Below are 24,415 nucleotides of genomic sequence, written 5' to 3'. Positions count from 1 at the left end.
CCAGAGGTGCACACTGCTACCATTTGTTACCATTGAGATACACTCAGTGAGTACTATATTAGGTATTTATTGGTCTTATTCTTTAGACCTATTAAGTCTTCTGCTGCTGTAGCCTATCCACTTGGAGGTTTGACGCATTGTGTCTTCAGAGATGCTCTTCTGCATCTCTGCATGTTCTGCGTAATGTTTTTTTTTTTTTTTTTTTTCATTACTGTCACCTTCCTGTCAGCTTTGACCAGTCTGGCCATTCTCTTCGGACCTCTCATTAACAAGGTGTTTCTGCCCGCAGAACTGCTATTCACTGGGTGTTTTTTGTTTTTCGCACCATTCTCTGCAAACCCTGGAGACTGTTGTGCTTAAAAATCCCAGGAGATCAGCAGTGTCTGAGATACTTGCGCCACCCTGTCTGGCATCAACAATCATTCTATGGTCAAAGTCACTTAGGTCACATTTTTTCCTCCATTCTGATGGCTGATGTGAACATTAACTGCAGCTCCTGACCCGTGTCTGCCTTATTTTCTGCATTGCGCTGCTGCCACACGATTGACTGATCAGATAATCACATGAATAAGTTAGGTGTACAGGTGTTCCTAATAAAGTTCCCAGTAAGTGTATGTCTCTGATCCGACTGGTGTTAGCCGTCTCCTGTAGTGCTGCTTGGACTAAAGCACATAAATAGTCATGAGCCTGATTGGACAAGCATGGTATTCTGACCTGGCCAGTGTCTGCAGTGTGACACCCAACTGGAGTCATAGAGTCGCCCAGGGAGGGAGGGATTTAGTCTTTCTGCTTGTTTTCATCTCATCTCACCTCACAAGAACAGCTCCTCTGATCATGAAGCATGCTATTCCGTTGAGGCACATGCTTGTCTCTGTTGACAGGACGTGGTGATGTAAAGCCTTTGAATGAGATTCTGCCATCTTATCTCCCATAGGAAGCCCAATCCCAATCCCAATTCAACCAATCTGACAGCGGATGTAGCTGAATCTGTTCAGAGGTGGAAAGTCCAGGGGACAGAAAGTAACAGTCCTACCATAGCTGCATTCGAAATGGCATAATATCTTGCTATTTAGGATGTCAAAATAGTATTAGCATGTCTGAAACCCTAGCTGTGTAAAAGCTACCCAGATGACACACTACATTTGGTGAAATATCAAAGTGTGTGAACATTGCGTTATGCGAGGTCACAACCTAAGCAAACAGAAGGGTGGTGTTCAAACCAAAGTGGTGAAAGTGTTGAGTAATTTAAATGCAAATATTACCTTTAACCTTGCTTAGTGGAACTTAGTTATAATTATGGATATACTTACGTTTTAATTCTTTTTTTTCCTCCTGTTTTCATTACACAGTCATCAATGTGCACTGTGTTTAATGTGTAAATGTTCTAAGGCCAATGTAGTATGTCCAAAAATCCATCCTTACTTTTTATTGGTATACTAAAGCCACCTTATGTATGCCTAATAATAGTATACATAGTGTGGAGTGTGTATTATTTGATTTCAGATGCAGACCATGTGTTCCCCCCCCCCATAAACTCAGCCACCTGATTTTAAGTAATTAATCTCCTGGCTGAATAATTGTGCTAATCAGCAAATCCAGCTGACTAACAACATACTGAGGAAGAATTTTACTTTCTGAACCTGAGTCTGCATCTGTTGATATGTCTGCATTCCTTGAAACTTTGCTTTGGGTTTTTCATCTTGGTCAAGAGAATGAATGTATCTCAAGAGAATGTAGTCTCTATGCGTGTGATCATTATGTACATTATATCTGTGTGTTGTATGAAGAGAGAAATCGAATGATGCCAACGTACTGTCTCTTGTTGGAACAGTACTATGGTTGTGCGTAGTAAGGCTATTAGAAAAAAATAATAGCACATCAAGTAGCCTACCTTTGTACAAGTAATACACTTTTGCTGTGAGCATTTTATGTATTTTCATGTATTTTATTATTTTATGGTCTTTAAGTTATAATATTTAGGCTAGTCTCAGTCTAGAATTTTTTTTTCAAAAGTTCAGAATAGTGCTTGTTCAGTTTGTGTTAAACATTGTTGAAAGCTTCATTGTAAATTGGCAATATTTCTATATAAATGATTTTGTATACTGGAAACAGTTTTGATGTATAAATATATGCTCATGTGACTAATTGGGCTTTTGGTGTGTATGTGCAGTGCTGTGGAAATGTTTACTGTACATTAACTTAATAATTTTGCATTATATTATTATGCTAGTCATATTAATTGTAACAAAGCTGGAATTGGAACAAAAACAGATTACTATATTCCAACTATATTTTCTTAACAAAACTGGAATTGGAACAAAAACAGATTTCTATATTTCAACTATATTTTCTATCTGAGCACCTCTCCAAAGAAGGAGAGAAAGTGATAGCAGGAAAGGAGGAAAGGATGGCAGAAGTGTATATTTGGAGCATGCCAGCTGAGGGAATTACCGGAGGCCGACCGGAAACTAGCGAGGAAGTAATTATAACCATGTTTGTGTGGACTCTGGCCACTCCAGATCTCCAGAAGCAGTTAAATTAATTTTCAGTGTGATGAGAGGCTCTCTGGTCATAACAGGGTTTAGTGTATGGTGTATAACATATTTGTATGACATTTAAAGTGTTCTAATTACTTTATAAATTTTAAATTATTATTTGAAATACAAATAATTTGAAATACTGGGTATTTAAATTAGAAAATGTATTAAAAAAATATATTTGAAATACATCATGTGCAATTTTACCTGGTTGTTAAAAGACTGGTTATGAGAACTCATCAGCTCTGAAAGTTGAGCATTTTATCAAAATGGAGGATAGTATTTTGATGAGACGTGTCAGGTGACTGCTGGTCCCAGGCCCCAGTCCAATTGTACCAATTTCTATTGTTAATTAACAGTGAATATGGACGGCATAATTCTATTTCAGTCTCTAGGTTAGTCTCTAACCTTACAAAATGTAAGTTTAAAAAAGTGATCTAGAGTATAATTACCATTTAAAAAGATTTAATGGGTAAAAATAAACTGGCAAGTAGCTAAGCAGTCCAAGTTTGCCATGCCCCCTTACAAAGACATGTACTGGAATTTAGGCTACTGTCTGTTACCGGTAGTGGATGGGTTGTTTAAAATCACCAATTTAGGCTACCCTTGCCCATCATCCAAATTCAACCCCTAGCCTCGACTATTTCCCCTTGAGTGCCCTCAGTATTATAGTTTGTTCATATCACATCGAGAACCATATTCACAAAGATTGTACAAAAAACTCTGGGAGACCCCCTTCAACATGAAGCCTGCATTGTTAAGCTAAATATAAACACAGTATAGTATTCTGTACAGGCTACTGACTGTATAGTATTCTGAGATAAATAAATCCAGATTTTAAAGACAATAATTTTATCAAATGATTTGGAATGTATTTGAAATATTTTTAAATGTTACTTTTATTTCAATATATTTTACATTTTATTTAAATATTTAAATCAATTTAAAGATGTATTTTTCCAAACAGTAATTGGGGCCAAATTTATTAAGCCTTTTGTGATGATTTTCAGGCACACATATGACACATGCTGCCCAGGAAATATGTGTCTTGTGTATGAGACTGTTGCACGGGGCTACAACGTCAGTATACATGTGATCTAGGCGAGTAACCGTAAGGTGCTCTTCTCTCCTTAATGCTTATGCATTTAAGGGTGGATCATGGAAATACAGAGTGGAGATATTATAAGTGTGGCTGATGTGTATATATTTTGTTGAATTTACTACAGTTCACATACTTAACAGGGGTTGATTTGGGCTTGAAATTTCTATGCCTCTAAAGAGCAGGCATAAACCGAGGTGCAAGTAAGGCAGCGACATCTTAAATAACAAAGTTATCTTTAAATAACTTTGCACAAAAATAATCTTTGCAACAATAATCACATGATTTCAACTCCAAGAAATCATCAAAGAGATTATTAATATGAAATATTAATTAATGATTATGGCCAAGCAATATTTAAGGCTGGGGTTTTGTTGCAGAAAATATTTAGAAAATAATTTCTTAAATTAACCATTATCTCAAGTGTTAGAAGTTATAGAACAAATATGAGTAGGCTGAATGCATTGATATGCTGCTTTAAATCACTTTTGTCCATTCCGGAAAGACATGCTTTTTGCCTTGCTCAACTGGCATTACTAAAATAATAAAAACAGGTTTATGTGTTTGTTTTGATTACTCTCCAAAACAATCATGGAAAAGAAATGGGGAAAGACTTGTGTTACAAACAGCCAACCAATTTCTGGGAAAAAATAAAATGTCATATCATAGAACTTCCTACACAATGTTCCTATTCTATCACAGCAATAATCAAGCTCATTGCAATGTTTCATTTCGCATTTTGGATCAATACAAAAAATGACAACTGCCACCACAGCTGGATTATTTACACAATTTGTCCTGTGCTGGATACACTTTTATGTGGCACCAGGTATCGGCACATGTGGTGAAGATATTCAATGCACTAAACACGTTTTAACTGTGCTGTTTAAGATCTGCATCATTCGCTAAATGTGGTTCATAGTCAGTCCCATTCGCTGATTATGTAATGAACTATAGCCTTGATAAATAAGATGTTAATTTCAGGCAGACAGCATCAACATACCCTCGTCAGGCTGCATTTTGCGCTGCGAGTATAAATCTGGCCCTTAGTTTCCCAAATTTTCCATTAAAAGTATTTAAATAAATGAAATACAAAACATTTCATGCATAAATGTTTTTTTTAAATACTTCCAATATGCATTTAAATACATTTTCAAATACAATAGGTACGAATAGGTATTTGTATTTAACCCAGGTCTGGTGTATAATAAGCATTTGTTTAATTAGATCTTTTTTAGCAGAGGTTGCCTTTTGAGGGTAAAGCCAACCGTTAAAGCCAATTGTCTCTCACTCTCACAGTGTGCTTGGGCACGGACATGAAGCTGGCCCTACCATCCAGTCTGGAAAACCACTATGAGATGCTACGGCTGCTCTACAGCGGATGCCAGGTGGTGCATGGCAATCTGGAAATTACACACCTACACGCGGCACCAGACCTTAGCTTTCTCCAGGTAAGTGCCCCGCCTGCCCTCGCCGATTCCCTTTCGCTCTCCACCCATCACCCACATCATGTGCTTTCTCCTGTCGCTGCCCCTGATGGAATTTGATTTCTGTCCGCACAGGGGATCGTGGAGGTGCAGGGCTACGTCCTCATTTCCCAGGTGTCGGTGAGCACAGTGCCCCTGGACAGCCTGCGCATCATTAGAGGCAGTCAGCTGTACAACTCCAGCTACGCACTGGCTGTGGTGGACAACACCGCCAGCCCTGGTGGGGGGTCAGGACTGAGGAAGCTGGGCATGAGAAGCCTGACAGGTGAGCGAGCCACGGCGAGGCTGGGCGGGGACGCTAGGCCACGGCGAGGCTGGGCGGGGACGCTAGGCCACGGCGAGGCTGGGCGGGGACGCTAGGCCAGGGGGCAAGGACAAGGAGTGGGTGCGAGGTCGTGAGGAGCACGCCCGGTGAGTCGTGGCCGGAGGCCGGGATTTGACGATACACTGTCAGTGATTGCCGCATCTCTGTTTGCCCTGCAGAGATCCAGCTGGGCGGGGTGTTCTTTTGGGAGAACCCCGCTCTGTGCTTTCCGAACCCTGGGCAGATCCAGTGGAACGACACTCTGGATGAACATAACACCCAGAAAAACATGATCCTTCAGCAGACGGCACCGGACTGTGAGTGCCCTCAGGCCCGAGCCTGCCCCTCTGGGGTTGAGCTGTGGATGTGCTGGTGATGTTCATTAGCACTGTGGTCGGAGTGCAGTGTACATTTGGGCGGCACCTGGTCTGACTCTCTCTGTTTCTTTTAGGCCCCGTCTGCTCCTCTGCATGTGGGTCCCGAGGCTGCTGGGGCCCCACCAAGCAGGACTGTCAGACCTGTGAGTCTCGTGGGCAGTATGTCTGTCTGCCTCTGTTTCCTTTTTCTCTGCCTGCGTAGCTAGCTGTCTGCTAACCTGCCAATGTGACTACCTGTCTTTACCATTACCTGTCTGTCTGGTCGGCCAATTGTTTCTCTGTTTCAGATATATCAATATTTGATCTTCCAAACTATATCTATAGATAAAGGTGATGTAATTGAACCAAAAAACAATGAAATCTATTTCACAAAAAATGAACCAAGATGCGAATTCCTACTGAGGAAAAGGTTAGAACACCATATGTCCTAATAGCTGTTATTGCCCCCTTTGGGTGAAATAACCTCAATTAGACGTTTCCTATGACTGTCTCTGACATCGACTGGGAGAAAGTTTTTCCCACTCCTCCATGAATTCCTTCAGCTGTTTGAGGGGTTTCTTGCTTGCACAGCCCATTTCAAATCACCCCATAGTATCTCAATAGGATTAAGATCCGGGCTTTGACTTGGCCATTCCGGAACTCTCCATTTCTTGCTTTTGAGCCATTCCTTGGTGGATTTACTGCAATGTTTTGGGTTATTGTCATGTTGCATGGTCCACATCCGCTTCAGATTCATTTTTTGGACAGATGGTCTCACATTTTCCTCAAGCACCCTCTGATACAGTAAATAATTCATAGTGGATTCTGTGAGGGTGAGCTGGCCATGCCCTGCTGCAGCAAAGCAGGCCCAAACCATTTCCACCCCAATGCTTCACAGTTGGTATTGAGGTTTTTGTGATCAAATGCTGTCCTTGGTTTGCACCAAACATATCTTCTGTTACTGTGCCCAAATAATTAAACTTTGGATTCATCTGTCCAAAGCTCATTGTTTCATAAGTCCTGGTCTTTGTCCAGGTGGTCTCTGGCAAACTTTAGTCTTGCCCTGATGTTTTTTGGGGGTTTTTTGACAGCAAGGGTTTCCTCCTTGCACACCTCCCATGAAAGTCAAACTTGTGCAGTCTTTCTGATGGTAGATGTATGCACTTTGACATGAACTGTAGCAAGAGCTTACCTGTAGGTCCTGTGATGACATTTTAGGATTGTTGGAGACTTCTTTAAGCATCTTGCGGTCTGCTCTTGGGTGGAACTTGCTAGGACGGCCTGACCTGGCCATGTTGTCCGTTGTTTTCAATGTTCTCCACTTGTAAATTATTTTATGAATAGTGGAATGGCTGATTTCTAATTGTTTGGAGATTCCCAGACTCGTATGCACCTACAACCTTCTTTCTGAAGGCCTCAGAGAGCTCTTTTGATCTCGCCATGGTGATACTACCCACTTCAACAATCAAGAGCAAACCAAATTAAATGTCTGAGGTTTAAAGACAGGCTCCTCCAAAATCATCTCGAATGATGTTGTAATCATTTGCACTTGATTCTAACTGTAGGCGTTTTAAGTAGTAATAAATGTGGGAGTGTCCTAACTTTTTCCTCACAATAAAATAGCATTTTTATGAATTACATTTTACAAATCATTTTTAAAAGATTTTTTTTTTTCTGTTTTAGTTATATTCCCTCCATCTCTCAGTATTTTAAAAATGAAGATCAAATGTCCATATGTTTAAAAAAGACAGGTTTTAATGGGGTGTCCTATCTTTTTCACATGACTGTATATGTTTTGGGTCTGTACTCCACAATTAATCAAATAAATTAATAAATGTCAAGACAGTTGCATGACGAGTGATGGCAGACATATACATATACATATACTCACCAAGTATTTATTAGACTTGTGATGATGTGATGTGAACATTAACTGAAGCTCCTGTCCCGTATCTACATGATTGTATGCATTGCACTGCTGCTACACAATTGGCTGATTAGATAAGCGCATGAATAAGTAGATGTAATAAAGTAAAAATAAAAGGAATAGCAGAGAGTTCAGATGGGGGAAAGCAGAGAGGGTTACAGATAGAGATGGGATCACTGTGCAGAAAGTGCCATGGCTGGGAATCGAACCCCTGTTTATATGGGGGAGGGGAACATACTGCAGGCTGAGAATGAGTTGCCCTCCAGACTGGCACACAGTCCCTTCCTAGCAGATTTGTGACTGGAGCACTTTTCTCCCTGCAGTGACCCATAACTGTGCCTCTGGGTGCCTGCGCTGTAAGGGCCCACTGCCTAATGACTGCTGCCACAACCAGTGTGCAGCTGGCTGCACTGGGCCCAAGGACACGGACTGCCTGGTGAGAGGACCACCACAGACACGGAGCTGGCACACATTCAGTCAGACAGACTGGTGTACATACTGTCTATTACATATAGACAAATACGCACACACACACACACACACACACATACTCAAATACACACCTGTGCATAGATACAAACTCGGTGTAACTCACAGTAATATAACGTTATATTTCACTCTGTATTATCTGCAGTAACATAAACAAAATCTCTCTTCTTCCTCTTTGATCCAGGCCTGTCGTCACTTCAACGACAGTGGAACGTGCAAGGACAACTGTCCGCCCCCTACTATCTATGACCCTGTAACCTTCCAGTCCAAACCTAACAAGGACAAAAAGTTTAGCTTCGGTGCCACTTGTGTGAAGGAATGCCCACGTGAGTTTTCCTCTCCATTTCTCTACTTCTCAAAATAATTTAACATCTACAAAGCATAAAATGTGCACCATATTACGGAAGCAGAAGGTTGTATTGTGCTCCAAAAAATGTTCTCAGTCTTTAGGAGGTTGGAGTTTGGGGGAAACCTGCGATGAAAAGGTTTCTTTTCCTCTAAAGTTCTTCATGAGTTGCAAAGGAAGCGGAGCTCTGTCTCTGCCTCACGTTTGACACTGTGAGCTCAGCCTGGCCTCTGGATGTCTGGTTTGATGCATGTTTTGGCTGGTCTCTATGACCAGCTTGTGCTTGCTGAGTATTGTCTGGATGTTTTTCAGCATTAACATTTTTCAATGTGGTCAGCTAGATGCATTTTCCCCTATTGTGGATTTGAACAAGAATTAAATATCTGCTTTACACAGCCCTGCCTGAATTGTTAGAAGTACTTATAAGTACTTTCAGGGTATTTTAAATGATATCTGTACAATTATATCCCGATGTTTCAAGAGTGGACCCCATTTCTGGATAATGCTATCAATTTTTTTCTAATGTGAATTTTTTATTTCATGGAATCTTTTCATCAAATGTTCTGCAGCTTTTTCCTTTAATGCATTGATTGCCAGACCAAAGCTGTCTAATGCACTGATTGTCAGTTAAAGTTTAACTAAACATTGAGTGTTGCTAGGTGCTGAAGATGTAGTAACACCACCAACACTGATTGATGCAGATATGAAATGACGTTGGGCTGGGGCTTGGACTCACGGCACACCATTGTGTGAAGAATTCTGCCGTTTGCCAAATTTTTATCTGTACATAGTGTTTCACGGATCTTACGTGCATATTTGTTAATATTCATGAATTTTGGAGGACATGCTTTCCTTTTTGTTGTAGATGTTTATTATTTGAAGTGTATGGTCTGTTGTGCAGCGTTTTGGAAGAATGCTAATCTGACTCTTGGGACAGTTTATTATACAGTACTGTGGAATAGCTTCCCCACTACTCAAGACAGATGCCTCAGTATATAATCTGTCTTTCCCTCTATAATGTTTTCCAAATGAGAGAATACATGTCTTTAGTTCACCCTCTGACTCTTTTCCTTTCTCCATTTTAATGAATATCCTGGTCCCTCTCACTGTAGATAACTACTTGGCCATGGAGGTGGCCTGCACCATGGTGTGCCCCAAGGAAAACAAAGAGGTCATCGTCACCTGGCCTAATGGCCAGGAGACCCAGAAGTGTGAGAAGTGTGAAGACTGTCCCAAAGGTGTGTGTGCGTGTGTGTGTGCGTGTGAGTGTGTTTCTCCAACATTAATTCTCAGTGACCTATATCCATGTGACTCTAACACCCCCCTTTCTGGATATCAGTGTGTTATGGTTTAGGGATGGGTAATCTGCAAGGTGTTCTTGCGGTCAACTCCTCCAACATCGGTCTCTTCGCTGGCTGCAAGAAGATCTATGGAAGTCTGGCCTTCCTCCATGAGACCTTCCTGGGGTGAGGGCCCCTAGCACTCACACACAAATGCTGTGTCCACCACCATCTACCCATGAATTCTCTCCCACAAAGCATTAGTGCAGTGTAGAACTTGAAAGTTGAAATATTTATGACATTTTCATGTTGATTCTTATTTTGTTACTTTAAGCAAATAAACATGAATGTAGCTTCATTTAAATCACAGTAGAAAGTTGCAATATACTAGCTGTCCTAAATGTACATTAATGAAAAGGGAAACCGAAAAAAAAAAACAGTTGCCGAAAAAATGATTATATCTTATTAAAAATGCATGCAAATGTTTATTTAAATGGTCACTTTCACTCATTTTGATGGTAATGAAGCTAAGGATGCACTAAGATAATAGGTTTAAGGGGGCAAAGTGAAATGTTGAAAGGATCAGTTGCAGTGATTTCAAGTACTTTCTCCTTAATGTGAACTTCCCTAAATGCTGTCTTAACACAGACTAAACATTGTTTTTGTGATATATATATAAATATAAAGAAAAGCTTTTCTGTTACAGAGATCCAGCCACCAACACCTCAGCGCTGGAGCCCAGCCGCCTCAATGTGTTTAAAGACCTGCGTGAAATAACCGGTGTGTTTTTTCAACCACAATATTCTACGCAGTCGGCTGTGTCTCCTTTTCTTGTGCAGCATATATATTTGAGTATATGAGTTCAGAATTAGAAGGTTATATCTGCATTCTGAGTAGCTTTGAGATGTTGAGCTTCAGAAATTCCCGAAATTAATGGCCTCCAAGCAATTTCTCATACTTTGAAACAGTATTTTTGTATAAAACTTCACACATGTACATGTGCCCTGTAAACAACATATTTATGACACTAACACATTTTTGTGTCAGTTAGAACCTTATCATTCTCAGCACACGTGACTCATTTGCGTAACTGTGCCTGTTGTTCTGTCAGGGTATCTGTACATAGAGGCTTGGCCGAATAACAGTTCTGACCTGAGTGCATTTGAGAACCTGGAGGTGATCAGGGGAAGAATGCTGTACAGGTGAGACTGTCTGGGTCCCCCGAGGTCTTCTGTCATATGGGCTGTAAAAGTTAATGATAATCTTTAATGTTACTCTCTTCTTTGCCCAACCCAACTGTTTCTCCTCCGCATTCCCCCGTCTGGCCTTGCAGGGGTGTATTCTCTCTGGGCCTGCAGTCTCTACAGATCGAGTCTCTGGGCCTGCGCTCCTTGCGCAGTGTGAGCGGGGGGCTGGTGCTCGTGCACAGCAACCCCCGACTCTGCTACACCTCATCACTGCCCTGGGGCACGCTCCTACACCCTGCCCAGGGCCCCAACCTCATTGGCACTGGTAACCGCAGCCCAGAGGAGTGTGGTATGTCCCCGTCTGTGTGTGTGTGTACACGCACGTTACAACATGAGTGTATTTGTAGTTGGACATAGTGGTTGATCAGAGGGTGTTGCGTCCCCATGCCATCTCTTCCGGTCCTGTGTGTGACTCTTCGTTGTACTCTATGTGGGTCAAGGCATATATGTATCTTCTTCTTTTTTTTTTTTTTTTTACCTTATGACCTTATGACCCCGTACCATCTCTCACAGTTGCAGAGGGGCGTGTCTGTCACCCCCTGTGTGCGAATGGGAGCTGCTGGGGCCCTGGCCCGAGCCAATGTGTGTCCTGCGTGAAGTACCAGCGTGAGACCGAGTGCGTGGAGGAGTGCAACATCATGCAGGGGTGAGAGAGTGAAGGAGCGATAACACGGCAGCATTTCCTCCAAAGTTGTGAAGCCAACAGAATTTAATATAGATGACATAAGAGGGCACAATGCCCTGAGAAGGAGAGGCTGTGAGTGCGTCATGCTCCACTAATGAGAAATAAGGGCATTTTTATCTGTGTTTATCTTTACGCTTTGCCAATCAGCAGTACCTCCCGGCCCGGTGTTTCTCTCGTATATCCATATCAAAATAAAGTGATATGGATTTACCCCACTGCAATAACCATGATATAACCACTTAAAAATGGACTGGGTTGGTTATGTGGCAGGTTATGGCTTGCGCTGTGGTAATTTTCTTAATTGACTGACTATTGTCTTAATTGATTCTTAATTGACAATGTGTGTAACATAAAGACACAATCAGATGATTACAAATAACCTTTTAGTGATTTATCCTCATTACTATTAGACCACTTTCTGAATTAAGTGCTTACTATGAGTCTTTCTCTGTCTCTCCAGCCTTTGACCTTAATGTCTCTGCTTCTCAGCTAGCACATTCTGGTCTTACAGCAAGGTCAACAAGGGGTATTCAGAAGACAAAATACTGATAAATGTTCGTGGCCAGCTTTGTCTTTTTGTTTTGGTAAAGCCCCCCCTTCAGGAAAAGTGTGTATAAGAGTCTTACTGTGTCTGATTCAAATCAGAAAGCCGGTAAGCTTTCTCACTTTCTGTCATTTCTTTGCAAATAAATGCGAAAGTTAAACTGAAGAATAGCTATTGTTGTTTTTTACTAGATCTGTTTCATCAGACGATGCTCACCTGTGAAATGTTAAAGGGCATTTTTCCCGAACAGTTTGGCGACGAGGATGGGATCGCTAATGTGGTTCTTCCCTATACAGAACAGTCTCAGAGTCTGTGACGCGGACAGACAGTGTACACTGCCAGGGGTTAGAGTCCCTTGAACCGAAAAACCCACCCCACGAAGGGATTGTAAGCAATCGCCTATGGGGAAGGATGATGGTATCCGGTCCAGTTCTGAGACGTTTATGTGCGGGGTAACCAATACGCGATCCTAAAAAAAAAAAGAACACTTAGGTGAGGCCATAGTAAATCACTAAAAGGTACCTCGTTTGACTTGGGGCTGACGGGCCCATCACTCAGGGAGTGATTCAAACACGAGAGCCGGTATGCTCACGAGAGCCGGTATGCTCACGAGAGCCGGTATGCTCACGAGAGCCGGTATGCTCACGAGAGCCGGTATGCTCTCATTAACACTAGGGGTCCCAAGCGCTGAGAGTGTTAGAAAGTGATTAGTAGTAATACTAACACTCTGGGACTGGGTCCCAAGTGCTGATAGAAGTAATAGTTAATAGTTAACTATTAGAATTGATTGGTCTTAATGAGTAAATATGTATAAAAAAAAGAACTGAGCTCTAAAGTAAATTACCTTGTGTAATATGGTATGTTCTGTTGTCCATGAGAGTGCAAGCTGAAAACAGGCCAGTGTGATAGAGGCGTTGTGTAGCAGGTCTCTGTGTGTGTGTGTGTGTGTGTGTGCGCGTGTGCGCACGCGTGCAAGTGAAAGTGTGTGAAAGTGTCGACATTGGAGACAAATTGTCTTTTAGACTCTGATTAGATCAGGTGCACCTTTAAAATTTTTTTAATAATTAAGTTAAGTAAAGAAAAAATGTTTTAAAAATAATTTAAAAGGAAAATTATAAATAATAAGGTAGTGGGGTGAGGTAATAACCATAGGCTTGAAGAGTTCAAAGAGGCAAGACCCAGAATTTACGGGTGTATAAGAGTCTTACTGTGTCTGATTCAAATCTGATTCAAATCAGAAAGCCGGTAAGCTTTCTCACTTTCTCTCATTTCTTTGCAAATAAATACGAACGTTAAACTGAAGAATAGCTATTGTTGTTTTTTACTGGATGTGTTTCATCAGACGATTTTTCCCTAACAGCTGCATTCATAGTGTGGTAATGAAGCAGAGCTTGTGTTGCACTGCGCAGGTCTAAACGGGAGTACATCGATGGATCCCTCTGCCGCTCCTGCCACGCCGAGTGCCGCCTTATGAACGGCTCTGCCTCCTGCTATGGGCCGGTGAGAAATTAAGAACGTGTTTCCCGCCGGTTGTCATACGTGGACGTTCGGGCAAGTTGAGGCGGCCTGTAGCGTAGTGGTTAAGGCACATGACTGGGACCCGCATGGTCGGTGGTTCGAAACCCGGTGTAGCTGCAATAAGATCCACTCAGCCGTTGGGCCCTTGAGTGCAAGGTCCTTAACCCTGCATGGCTCCAGGAGAGGATTGTCTCCTGCTTAGTCTAATCAACTGTATGTCGCTCTGGATAAGAGCGTCTGCCAAATGCCATTAATGTAATGAAAAGTCATGCCTGTTGCTGTTTTGTTTCCGGCCTGCAGGAGCCGAGCCAGTGCAGTGAGTGCCGTCATCACCAGGACGGGGAGGTGTGCGTCCAGCACTGCCCCAGCGGCGTGAAGGAGGAGCACCACACTATCTGGAAATATGCCAATGAGACGGGCCACTGTCAACTCTGTGGCACCAACTGCACACACTCGTGCGTAAAGAGCCTCCTCCCAACTGAGCCACACAGTGAATAGTGGGCTTTCTGCTTACTTATTAGGGAGCTTCATTATGGCCATCTTGAAAAATTGTCCTTTTTGTGTACATCACATTGGAGTGTACAAGAATTTGAGGGCACAGAAATCCAGTCACACATTCAGTCTTGTCATTTTAAATCTGTAAATCCGTTTTAAATCTATACAGTACATGAAACAGGCTGTCCTTTACTCAGGTCCAAACTAATAATCTCAGTGACACTCCTGTGGTCTGACCTTAGGTGCACTTTGAAGGATGAGAAGGGCTGTCCTCTTGACCAGAAGACAGGGTAAGGCCATTCACTACAGTAAAAAAAAATAACAGTAAGGCAATGTTAAAATGTGTTCGTACTTTATCTGGTCTGTTCTGATGAACTGTCTAGGCACTCACGATACCACCGCTTTCTCTCTGCCCCCTGATAGGCCAGCAACCTCGATCGCAGCAGCAGTGGGTGGAGTCATGCTGTTCCTCATCCTGGTGGCCCTGCTGGTGTTCTACCTGCGCAGACAGAGACACCTGAGGAGGAAGGAGACCATGAGGAGGATCCTGCAGGAACATGAGGTGCGTAAAGAGGGAGAAGAGGAAAATGGAGGGTGGCAGATAGTCCAGGCAGTGGAGGACAGGGGGCTGGAAGGTGGAGACGAGGAGAGGGCAGGGGGTTGTCCTTCTGGAATGTTCCTTCTTCAGGCTAATCAAAGCATTTCTGTCACTCCATATAGCAGTGGTCCTGACTCTTCGTCCTGGAGAGTTGTAGGGTGTGCTGGCTTTTGTCGTCTCTGCACTAAACTTAACTCACCTCACATGTTTTCTATGGTCTGAATTAGTTGCCGATATTAAGGCTGAAACAAAAAACAGCACACCCCAGCCTGCAGCTCTCCAGGAGCAGGAGTGAGGACCACTGATGTAGAAGGAGATGCTCTTGGATCACGTGTGTTAGAATGTTAGTTTGAGGCATTTAAGTAAGAGTAACCGGACCCCGCTCCTTGTGCTCAGCTGGTGGAGCCACTTACCCCCAGCGGTGCCGTGCCCAACCAGGCCCAAATGCGCATCCTGAAGGAGACCGAGCTGAAGAAGCTGCGGGTGCTGGGCTCAGGGGCCTTCGGCACCGTGTATAAGGTCAGTACTGAGGGGCATGAAACTGGCTGAAACCGGACTCGTACCTGTACAAATACGTCCGCTCACAAAGCGGCCCACAGCCTAACGTCCCCTCGCTCGCTTCACACAGGGCGTTTGGGCTCCTGACGGGGAGAATGTGAAGATCCCTGTCGCCATCAAGGTGTTGCGGGAGAACACCTCACCCAAGGCCAACAAGGAAATCCTGGATGTAAGTCTCTGGCCATAGTTCATGACAGACCTCTGCCTGTCTGTGACTTGCTTCACTGTCACACCTCACAATAGTCCTTCAGATTTAGAAATTATGTGCCAGAATTAAGTCCCATCATTCATTTAAACCTGGAATCTTTTGCATGTGTGATGACAGTTGCTCAGAATGCAGGTTGCTAAGTGTGAATTGAGCCCAAATATGGTTTGAACTGGATTGAATGCTGTCTTGGAACGTTCCTCAAGTGATGGACATTAGAATACACTCACTTTTACTCACCTAACTTTATTAGGTATTTATTAGACTTGTTTTTTAGACTTCTACTGCTACTGTAGCCTATCCACTTAAGAGTTATGATGCGTTGTGTGTGCAGGGATGCTGACAAGGTGACAGTAATGTAAATAACCACACATTACAACAGTGGTATGCAGAAGATCATCTCTGAACACACAATGCCTAAAACCTTTAAGTGGATAGGCTACAGCAGCAGAAGACTTAATAAGTCTAATAAATACCGAATAAAGTGCTCACTGAGTGTATATACTTCTTGTCATTATTTATTCTTATGTTTGTATCTTTCATAACTAGTTTGTGATTTTCATTGTCAAAATGGGTCACTCAGTTAATTGGTGTTTATTTTTCAATTAAACTCATTAACACTGTGTTATCAGTCCTAAATGCATGCTGATGTACAGGATTTCTGACCATTCCCTCAAGGAAGCCTATGTAATGGCGGGTGTGGCCAGTCCCTACGTGTGCCGTCTCCTGGGTATCTGCCTGACATCCACAGTGCAGCTCGTTACTCAGCTTATGCCCTATGGCTGCCTGCTGGACTACGTACGCGAGAACAAGGGTCGCATTGGCTCCCAATCTCTGCTCAACTGGTGTGTGCAGATCGCCAAGGTGAGACCCGCTTCCATCCAGAACCAGAGCACGTCGCTATGCACTGATTGTCATTTTTCAGGGTTTACTGTGGGGCGTATGTGCGGATGAAAAGGTGTGAGAAGGCCACTCTGACACAGACCTGTGTATCTGTGTTCTAAGGGAATGAGCTATCTGGAGGACGTACGGCTTGTTCACCGGGACCTGGCAGCCCGCAATGTTCTGGTGAAGAACCCTAACCACGTGAAGATCACAGACTTTGGCCTTGCTCGGTTGCTGGATATCGATGAGACTGAGTATCATGCAGATGGGGGCAAGGTATGAAGTGCAACTTCATGCATCAACATGTTTGTCCTCTTTGTTTGTATAACTTTCACCCAAATTTTAGATTTTATTATTGATGTTTCTCCGCCTTTGAAATGTTTTTGGAATTTGCCATGTTTGATGTGGATGTACTGTTAGCTACATACAAATGTTACCATAGCCTACAACCTCTTTTCTCTCCGTAGTAGCAATTTTCAAGATAAAAAAAGATTTAATGAACCACACCCTACTTAATTTTAGAGCTTGAAAAGTATCAGATGCGTTCACCTTTAAAACAGTGCTTGTGCTTTACTTGGTGGTTTTGCTCGCATGACGTGAGCGCCATAATTAATGGGACAGTGACACATTCGTTATTTTGGTTCTGTACTCTAGCACTTTGAATTTGAAAGGATACAGTGACAATGTGGTTGAAGTGCAGACTGTCAGCATATCGGGTGAACCGCACAGTAATGACAGCACCTTTTGTACATGGTCACCCCATTTTAAGGTACTACAATCATTTGATGAATTGGCTTCACGGAGGTGTTTTGTGTCAGTAGTGAATGCCGAAGAGATCTGTTAATGTCTTGATCAAGACTTTGCAATTGCCTTTGGAGATGCTGGGGTGTGACAACATGAGGAAGACAGCAGTGTCGATGCAAAGTAAGCTGGCCGTCATAAGGCTCAGAAATTAATCAGTAACATTGCAGTAACCCAGGGCATGCCCAAGTCAACAGTTTGGTTCATTATTAACAAGAAAAAAACAACTGGTGAACTCAATTATGTCAAAGTAACCCAGTAAACCGAGGAAGACCACTGTAGTGGATGACCCAAGGAAACAATGGAACAATGGCCCAACAGATCAAAAACACTCTCCTGGATGCAGGTGTAGATGTGTCAATGTCTACCAAATGTAGAAGACTACACCAGCAGGACTACAGAGGGTACACTACAAGATTGCCACTGATAAGCCTGAAGAACAAAAAGGCGAGATTATAGTTTGCTAAAAAGCACCTAAAAGCCCCAAGAGTTCTGGAACAAAGTCTTGTGGACAGATGAGACAAAGATGAACATGTACCAGAGTGATGGAAAGAAAAAAGTATGGAGAAAAAAATGAAATGCCCATGATCCAAAGCATAACTTTTCATCCATGTAATATGGTGGAGGGGCTATATGGCTGCCAGTGGAACGGGCTCACTTGTCTTATTGTATCTGCTCAGATAAATAGAAAATGTTGTATCTGCTCAGATAAATAGAAAATGTTGTATCTGCTCAGATAAATAGAAAATGTTGTATCTGCTCAGATAAAAACAAATGCCTCCAAACTTATTGGATGGCACTTCATCATGCAACAAGACAATGACCCGAAACATACTACTAGAGCAACAGATGTTCTTTTTGATGGCCAAAAAGTGGAAAGTTCTTGACTGGCCGAGTCAATCACTGGATCTGAATCCAATTGAACATGCATTTTACATGCTGAAGAGGGGAGTGAATGCAAAAAGTCCCCAAAACAAGCAGGAACTGATTGTTGCAGTACAGGCCTGGCAGAACATCAACAGGGAAGATATGACTTTGCATGCAAAGGATGTGTCCAAATATAAAAAATGACTTTATTCTACATTATGTTAAACTGTCCAATATTTTTTGATTCCTGAAAATGTAGGAGACTATCTAGAAAAGGTTCTATAATTACTAAACTGTTCATCTGATACAGATGAAAATTCCCACAAATTAAAGCACTTCTATGCCATTGTCATTGTATCCTTTCGAACTCAAAATGCTAGAGTACAGAACTAAAATAACAAAAACATGAATTATGGTGCTCACTGTATTTAACAACACTTCTGGTTTCAAAGGAGAGATATTTTATACACCGATATAATGTTATATCTTTTTATTCTTAATAAAACAGTGAGTGTCCAGGTCCAGCATTGACAGGCATGTGCCAACCCATAGTTTCTAATATCATATTCAGTCTAATGGACTTGTAGTGATATAGTGTGTGTTTACAGGTGCCCATTAAGTGGATGGCTTTGGAGTCCATTCTTCACAGGAAGTTCACACACCAGAGTGATGTCTGGAGTTATGGTCAGTTGCTGCGCGCGTCTGTAGTTTGGATTAATTGTATATGATTCTGGATTCAGAACTTATTCTTTGAAGGAGTGTCTCAGTCTGTGTGTTATTTGGATGTACGCATGGCTGGGAGCTGTGGCTGATGCTAAGTGCTCTGTGTTCAATCAGGGGTGACCGTGTGGGAGCTGATGACGTTCGGGCTCAAACCCTATGACACAATCCCGGCCCGGGAAATCCCAGAACTCCTGGAAGGAGGCGAGAGGCTGTCTCAGCCATTCACCTGCACCATAGACGTCTACATGATCATGGTCAAGTGTGAGTGCCAGGGCATGATAGGGAAGGGCTGTTATTTACATCTCAGAGTCTATTCACTGTGACCTGCTGGGAATGTGAATGTTCCTGTTTGCTGAATGTAATATTTGAAAAGAATCAGTGAGCCCTGTAAATCAGTCGACAGGATGTACACTCAGTGATCACTTCATCAAGTAGACCTGTACAGCAGCTTGTTAATGCAAATATTTAATCAGCCAATCGTGTGGCAGCAACTAAATGCATAAAAGCATGTGGATGTGGTCAAGAGGTTGAGCTGTTTTTCAGACCAAATGTCAGAATGGGGAAAGAAATGTGATCCAAGTGACTTTGACTGTGGAATGATTGTTGGTGCTAGACAGGGTGGTTTCAGTATCTCAGAAACTGCTGATCTCAAAAAAATAAGTCTAATAAATATAAGTGCTCACTGAGTGTATTTTCTTCGAACATAAATACTTTCAGAACTTATTTTTATTTATTTATATTTTAACAGTTACACATATGGGGAATAAGTGACGAAGGTCTTAGAGTCAGAAGTGTTTTTCAAATATCTATCGCTTCTTTTTTGTGGATTATGAGGTAAGTATGATAACCACCACTACTGGGTGTCCCTGCTGTATGTAGTATTGGAGATGCTTGGCTAAGGGTTGAACTTTTAGTACATTTGGAAGACTTCATCACTGATGTCCCTACCTCTCTTTCCCTGATGTGCGCATTCTCCGCAGGCTGGATGATCGATCCAGACAGCCGGCCCAGGTTCCGTGAGCTGGTGACGGAGTTCACCGCCATGGCCAGAGATCCTCCCCGATACGTGGTCATCCAGGTCCGCCCTGTCTTTAGCCCACTCCCTCCCCCTCCCCCGCTGCCTGTACCTCTGTCCACGGCAGTGAGTGTGTGACTGTGCGGTTCCCCCCTCTCTCCAGAACGACGAGCAGATGAGCCTGTCCAACCACGTGGACAGCCACTTCTTCCGCATGCTGCTGGAGGAGGACGGGGCCGGCGTGGGCGAGCTGCTGGACGCAGAGGAGTACCTGGTGCCCCAGCCCGGCTTCTTCAGGCCGCAGGGCGACGTTCCCGCCAACGGCCCGTCCAGACACCACTCCCACAGGGTAACCACCACCGCACCACTCCCACTGAAGAGGTCATGGTCATCTGATTCATGGTCAAACTTTTCACTTAAGCCCGGGTCCATTTGACGGAGGTTACGTGGTGTAATCTTATTTCACATTTCACTCAGTAACCTAGGGCTCAGCTGCAGATGGCCTCAGGTTGACACGAAGTTGACTGCAGCTTTGTGTTGTTCAGATACAAGCATTTAGCTTGTTTCTGTCGTGTCCTATGCCGGTGAACAATCATGTAAATTTAGTTAGTATCAGGGATCATGCTGAGGTTCAGAGATTTAATGTGTTTTGCAATGATGGGCTGCAAAAACATTCAGGATACAATAAACACTAAACATTAAAACACAATAAATAAGAGATTATATGTATTCCCCCTGCAGCTCTTGATAGGCTGTGAGCATTTCTAAGCTTATAAAACCTTATCCTAGTTCTCTGCATTTTTTTATTTACTGTGCCATGCACAATTGCAGTGCGACTTAATTTTTTATTTGTAAATTTAAACTAAAAATTTATAAGCAACCTTCAAGTGAACTAAATTAGAAATTGTGAAGAATCTGTAGTTATTTTTTAGGTTTTTAATACAAGGTGAAATTGTGATCTTCTGTCCCCTCCAAAGTCATTAAAATTCATAATTAAAATGTGCTATTATTAGACTTACCCAGACATAATGCTTATGCTAACAACTGCTTTAGGCACCAGGGAGGTATACTGTCAAAGAAAATAGCCTAATTACCATAGAAAAGTTAACACAACCAAGAAAGAAAGCTATTAGTGTTCCTGATGTAAAAAGGACCAAATGATAATCTTTGCCACTGACTTTTCTTTCCAACCAAATATAGTTTAATGTATGCCAAATGTTTGTATAAATCAGTATTTCTGTAAAAAGTTCTGAAGTGGGGAGTGGTGGAGGGTTTAGAAAAAAAATAAATAAATAAACAATTCTTTACCCCTCTCGTCCCCGCAGAGCGCAGAGCATGTCCTGGATGGCGATGCCTCAGCAGGGGGGAGGAGTATGTATGCGTCAGTCAGCACCCTGGGGCGGAGTCAGTACCCCACGCTGCCCATGTCTGCGAACGGCCCCTGGGTGCCCCAATACCCCGCCCTGGCCCGCAGCATATCCCACCGCTCGGCCGGGGGCCAGTCAGACTCCGTCTTCCTGGACGTGGGGACAGAGGGTCCCGGCCCTCCTAGCAGTCCGGGCCGATACTGCGAGGATCCCACGCTGGCCAACGGGAACGACGGCGACCTGGAGACCGACGGGCCAGCTCTGCCCCTTCCACACACCCTCCCGAGAGGAGCGCGCACACAGCCCGGTGAGTCCCACACAGCCTGCCACATACAGAGTGTGTATACAGACCAGGACCCATATACAGTATATACAGACCAGGACCCATATACAGTATATACAGACCAGGACCCATATACAGTATATACAGACCAGGACCCATACACAGTGTATACAGACCAGGACCCATATACACAGTGTGTATACAGACCAGGACCCATACACAGTGTGTATACAGACCAGGACCCATATACAGTATATACAGACCAGGACCCATATACACAGTGTGTATACAGACCAGGACCCATACAGAGTGTGTATACAGACCAGGACCCATATACAGTATATACAGACCAGGACCCAGATACAGTATATACAGACCAGGACCCATATACAGTATATACAGACCAGGACCCATATACAGTATATACAGACCAGGACCCATATACAGAGTGTGTATACAGGCCAGGACCCAAACACAGTATATACAGATCAGGACCCATACACAGTGTGTATACAGACCAGGACCCATATACACAGTGTGTATACAGACCAGGACCCATACAGAGTGTGTATACAGACCAGGACCCATATACAGACCAGGACCCATATACAGTATATACAGACCAGGACCCATATACAGTATATACAGACCAGGACCCATATACAGTATATACAGACCAGGACCCATATACAGTATATACAGACCAGGACCCATATACAGAGTGTGTATACAGGCCAGGACCCAAACACAGTATATACAGATCAGGACCCATATACACAGTGTGTATACAGACCAGGACCCATATACAGTATATACAGACCAGGACCCATATACACAGTGTGTATACAGACCAGGACCCATACACAGTGTGTATACAGACCAGGACCCATATACAGTATATACAGACCAGGACCCATTGTCGTGAGCCACGGACCCCTTGCCGAGCTCAGACCTCACGTTCCCACGAGCAGTACCTCACAATGAGGTGTCTCGGGGAAGAACTCAAGTACTCCGAACGTCCTGGAACCCTGGTAAGTTCTACTGAACTTCCAGCCCAGTCTCGAAGTGAAGGGTGTGATGCAAATCTGGTAATCGATGTCCTGTATTCAATGTATTCCTCTAAAGACTCTTTATCACATATGATTATAGTAAGATATACTTTATTATAATCAATCAAAAGAATAGAGTTATACAGATTACAGTGTACATATCATCTTTTGCAGTTTGCTAATCACATGCAAGTTACATATACCCCTCTTAGCTCTTTCTAAATTACCTTTCCACCACGATGTTTAAAAATCAAGGTACACCCTTCCTATATCCATCCTCTTTGGCCTTAGCCTTATCCTATAGCTCCCCCTTCTTGACGTTTAAAAAGAAACTATTCCTATAATATTATATTTATCTAAATATGATAACTTCTCTACATTTTTCTACTTTATATAGTACCCTAATGAGAAATAAAAGATATATAAAAGTAAACTTATAATATGTTACTTTTCCTACTTCTACAAGTAATATAGATTATAATTACCACTCCAGCTTGGTTATAATTGTTCTGCGTGGCTCTTTCTTCACCAGCTCGTAGATATCTTCTGAAGCCAAATTCTGGGATCCTGCTCTAAGGTCTAAAAGCTTATCCCTTATATATCTTTTTTGCATACAAAAGTGTACCTTTTTTGATAAGAAATGCCCCCATTATGTCAAGCGGGAAGACATTTATCTTTTATATAACCTGTTTTTTAATGATCATATTAATTATTTCTGTTTTTCCAATTGTCATTTTCTCATACCTCAAAAGAACTGTCCCCAATATTTTATTTCATGGGCCCCTCTGGTTTGGGAATTTCCACCATCTTAATATACGAGTGGAAAAACACTAGCCCTTATGTTGTTTTTAATGAACCTATTCATCACTGGTGTCTGTGTCAGTTTCATAATCTCTCCTTGACTTCCTCCAAACTTTGATCTCATGCAAGCCAGACGTTAAAGCCTGCCACCATCTCAACACCCTCTTCAGGTGCCCCTTTTTGTGGCGCCTTAAGGGATCTACAAAGGACATCCAGCCAGTAGCTGAGAGTAATTCATCATTTAACTCCTCTATAGTCAGTCCTTTAAATCTATTCGATAAATTATTTGTGTTATCCTCAGGGAGGCCCTTGAAGCCTCTTAATTTTCTTTCGGTATTGACGTCCTTTCCGTTTTCCTTATTTTTGTTTTTCTTTAGCCAGGCATTGTGCCCCTCCCATGTAGGGTTGGGGTATTCTCAGTCAGAACTTTAACCTTGCTCCTTAAAACCCTAAATCTAAGTCCCCCGACTTCAGACTCCTCTACTGACAAGTATGGCTGCTCATTCTCTGAACCACATATTTTTCTTCTTACGGGCGTTCTTACTACCACCTCGATGGCGTGTGCGAGGGGTTAACAATGCATTCCTTTCTAACCCATCCCCCGTCAATCTCTCATCAGGGGGCCTAGGGCCGGGTCCTCGACACCATATACACAGTGTGTATACAGACCAGGACCCATATACAGTGTATACAGACCAGGACCCATATACACAGTGTGTATACAGACCAGGACCCATATACACAGTGTGTATACAGACCAGGACCCATACACAGTGTGTATACAGACCAGGACCCATATACACAGTGTGTATACAGACCAGGACCCAAACACAGTGTATACAGACCAGGACCCATACACAGTATATACAGACCAGGACCCAAACACAGTGTATACAGACCAGGACCCAAACACAGTGTATACAGACCAGGACCCAAACACAGTGTATAC

At 42.8% G+C, this 24,415-nt stretch overlaps 1 protein-coding gene across 1 annotated transcript in view; it reads left to right on the top strand.

The window, feature by feature from the left end:
- Positions 1-24,415, top strand: part of erbb2 (erb-b2 receptor tyrosine kinase 2) — a 38,536-nt gene that overhangs the window by 9,346 nt on the left and 4,775 nt on the right. Inside the window, exons 2-26 of the mRNA XM_061231758.1 lie at positions 4,936-5,087; positions 5,199-5,388; positions 5,607-5,744; positions 5,879-5,947; positions 8,034-8,146; positions 8,384-8,525; positions 9,658-9,783; positions 9,885-10,011; positions 10,532-10,605; positions 10,937-11,027; positions 11,159-11,361; positions 11,586-11,718; positions 13,711-13,801; positions 14,120-14,274; positions 14,557-14,604; positions 14,738-14,876; positions 15,309-15,431; positions 15,541-15,639; positions 16,354-16,539; positions 16,681-16,836; positions 18,837-18,912; positions 19,066-19,212; positions 19,932-20,029; positions 20,130-20,315; positions 21,292-21,640. Of these exons, the coding sequence (XP_061087742.1) occupies positions 4,936-5,087; positions 5,199-5,388; positions 5,607-5,744; positions 5,879-5,947; positions 8,034-8,146; positions 8,384-8,525; positions 9,658-9,783; positions 9,885-10,011; positions 10,532-10,605; positions 10,937-11,027; positions 11,159-11,361; positions 11,586-11,718; positions 13,711-13,801; positions 14,120-14,274; positions 14,557-14,604; positions 14,738-14,876; positions 15,309-15,431; positions 15,541-15,639; positions 16,354-16,539; positions 16,681-16,836; positions 18,837-18,912; positions 19,066-19,212; positions 19,932-20,029; positions 20,130-20,315; positions 21,292-21,640 (3,411 nt within the window). The remainder of the gene's footprint in view (positions 1-4,935; positions 5,088-5,198; positions 5,389-5,606; positions 5,745-5,878; positions 5,948-8,033; positions 8,147-8,383; positions 8,526-9,657; positions 9,784-9,884; positions 10,012-10,531; positions 10,606-10,936; positions 11,028-11,158; positions 11,362-11,585; positions 11,719-13,710; positions 13,802-14,119; positions 14,275-14,556; positions 14,605-14,737; positions 14,877-15,308; positions 15,432-15,540; positions 15,640-16,353; positions 16,540-16,680; positions 16,837-18,836; positions 18,913-19,065; positions 19,213-19,931; positions 20,030-20,129; positions 20,316-21,291; positions 21,641-24,415) is intronic.

The sequence above is a fragment of the Conger conger genome, chromosome 2, assembly GCF_963514075.1.
Source record: "Conger conger chromosome 2, fConCon1.1, whole genome shotgun sequence".
NCBI lineage: Eukaryota > Metazoa > Chordata > Actinopteri > Anguilliformes > Congridae > Conger > Conger conger.
Note: the sequence above shows the minus strand (reverse complement) of the source record. Positions and strands in the feature narration are given on the sequence as shown.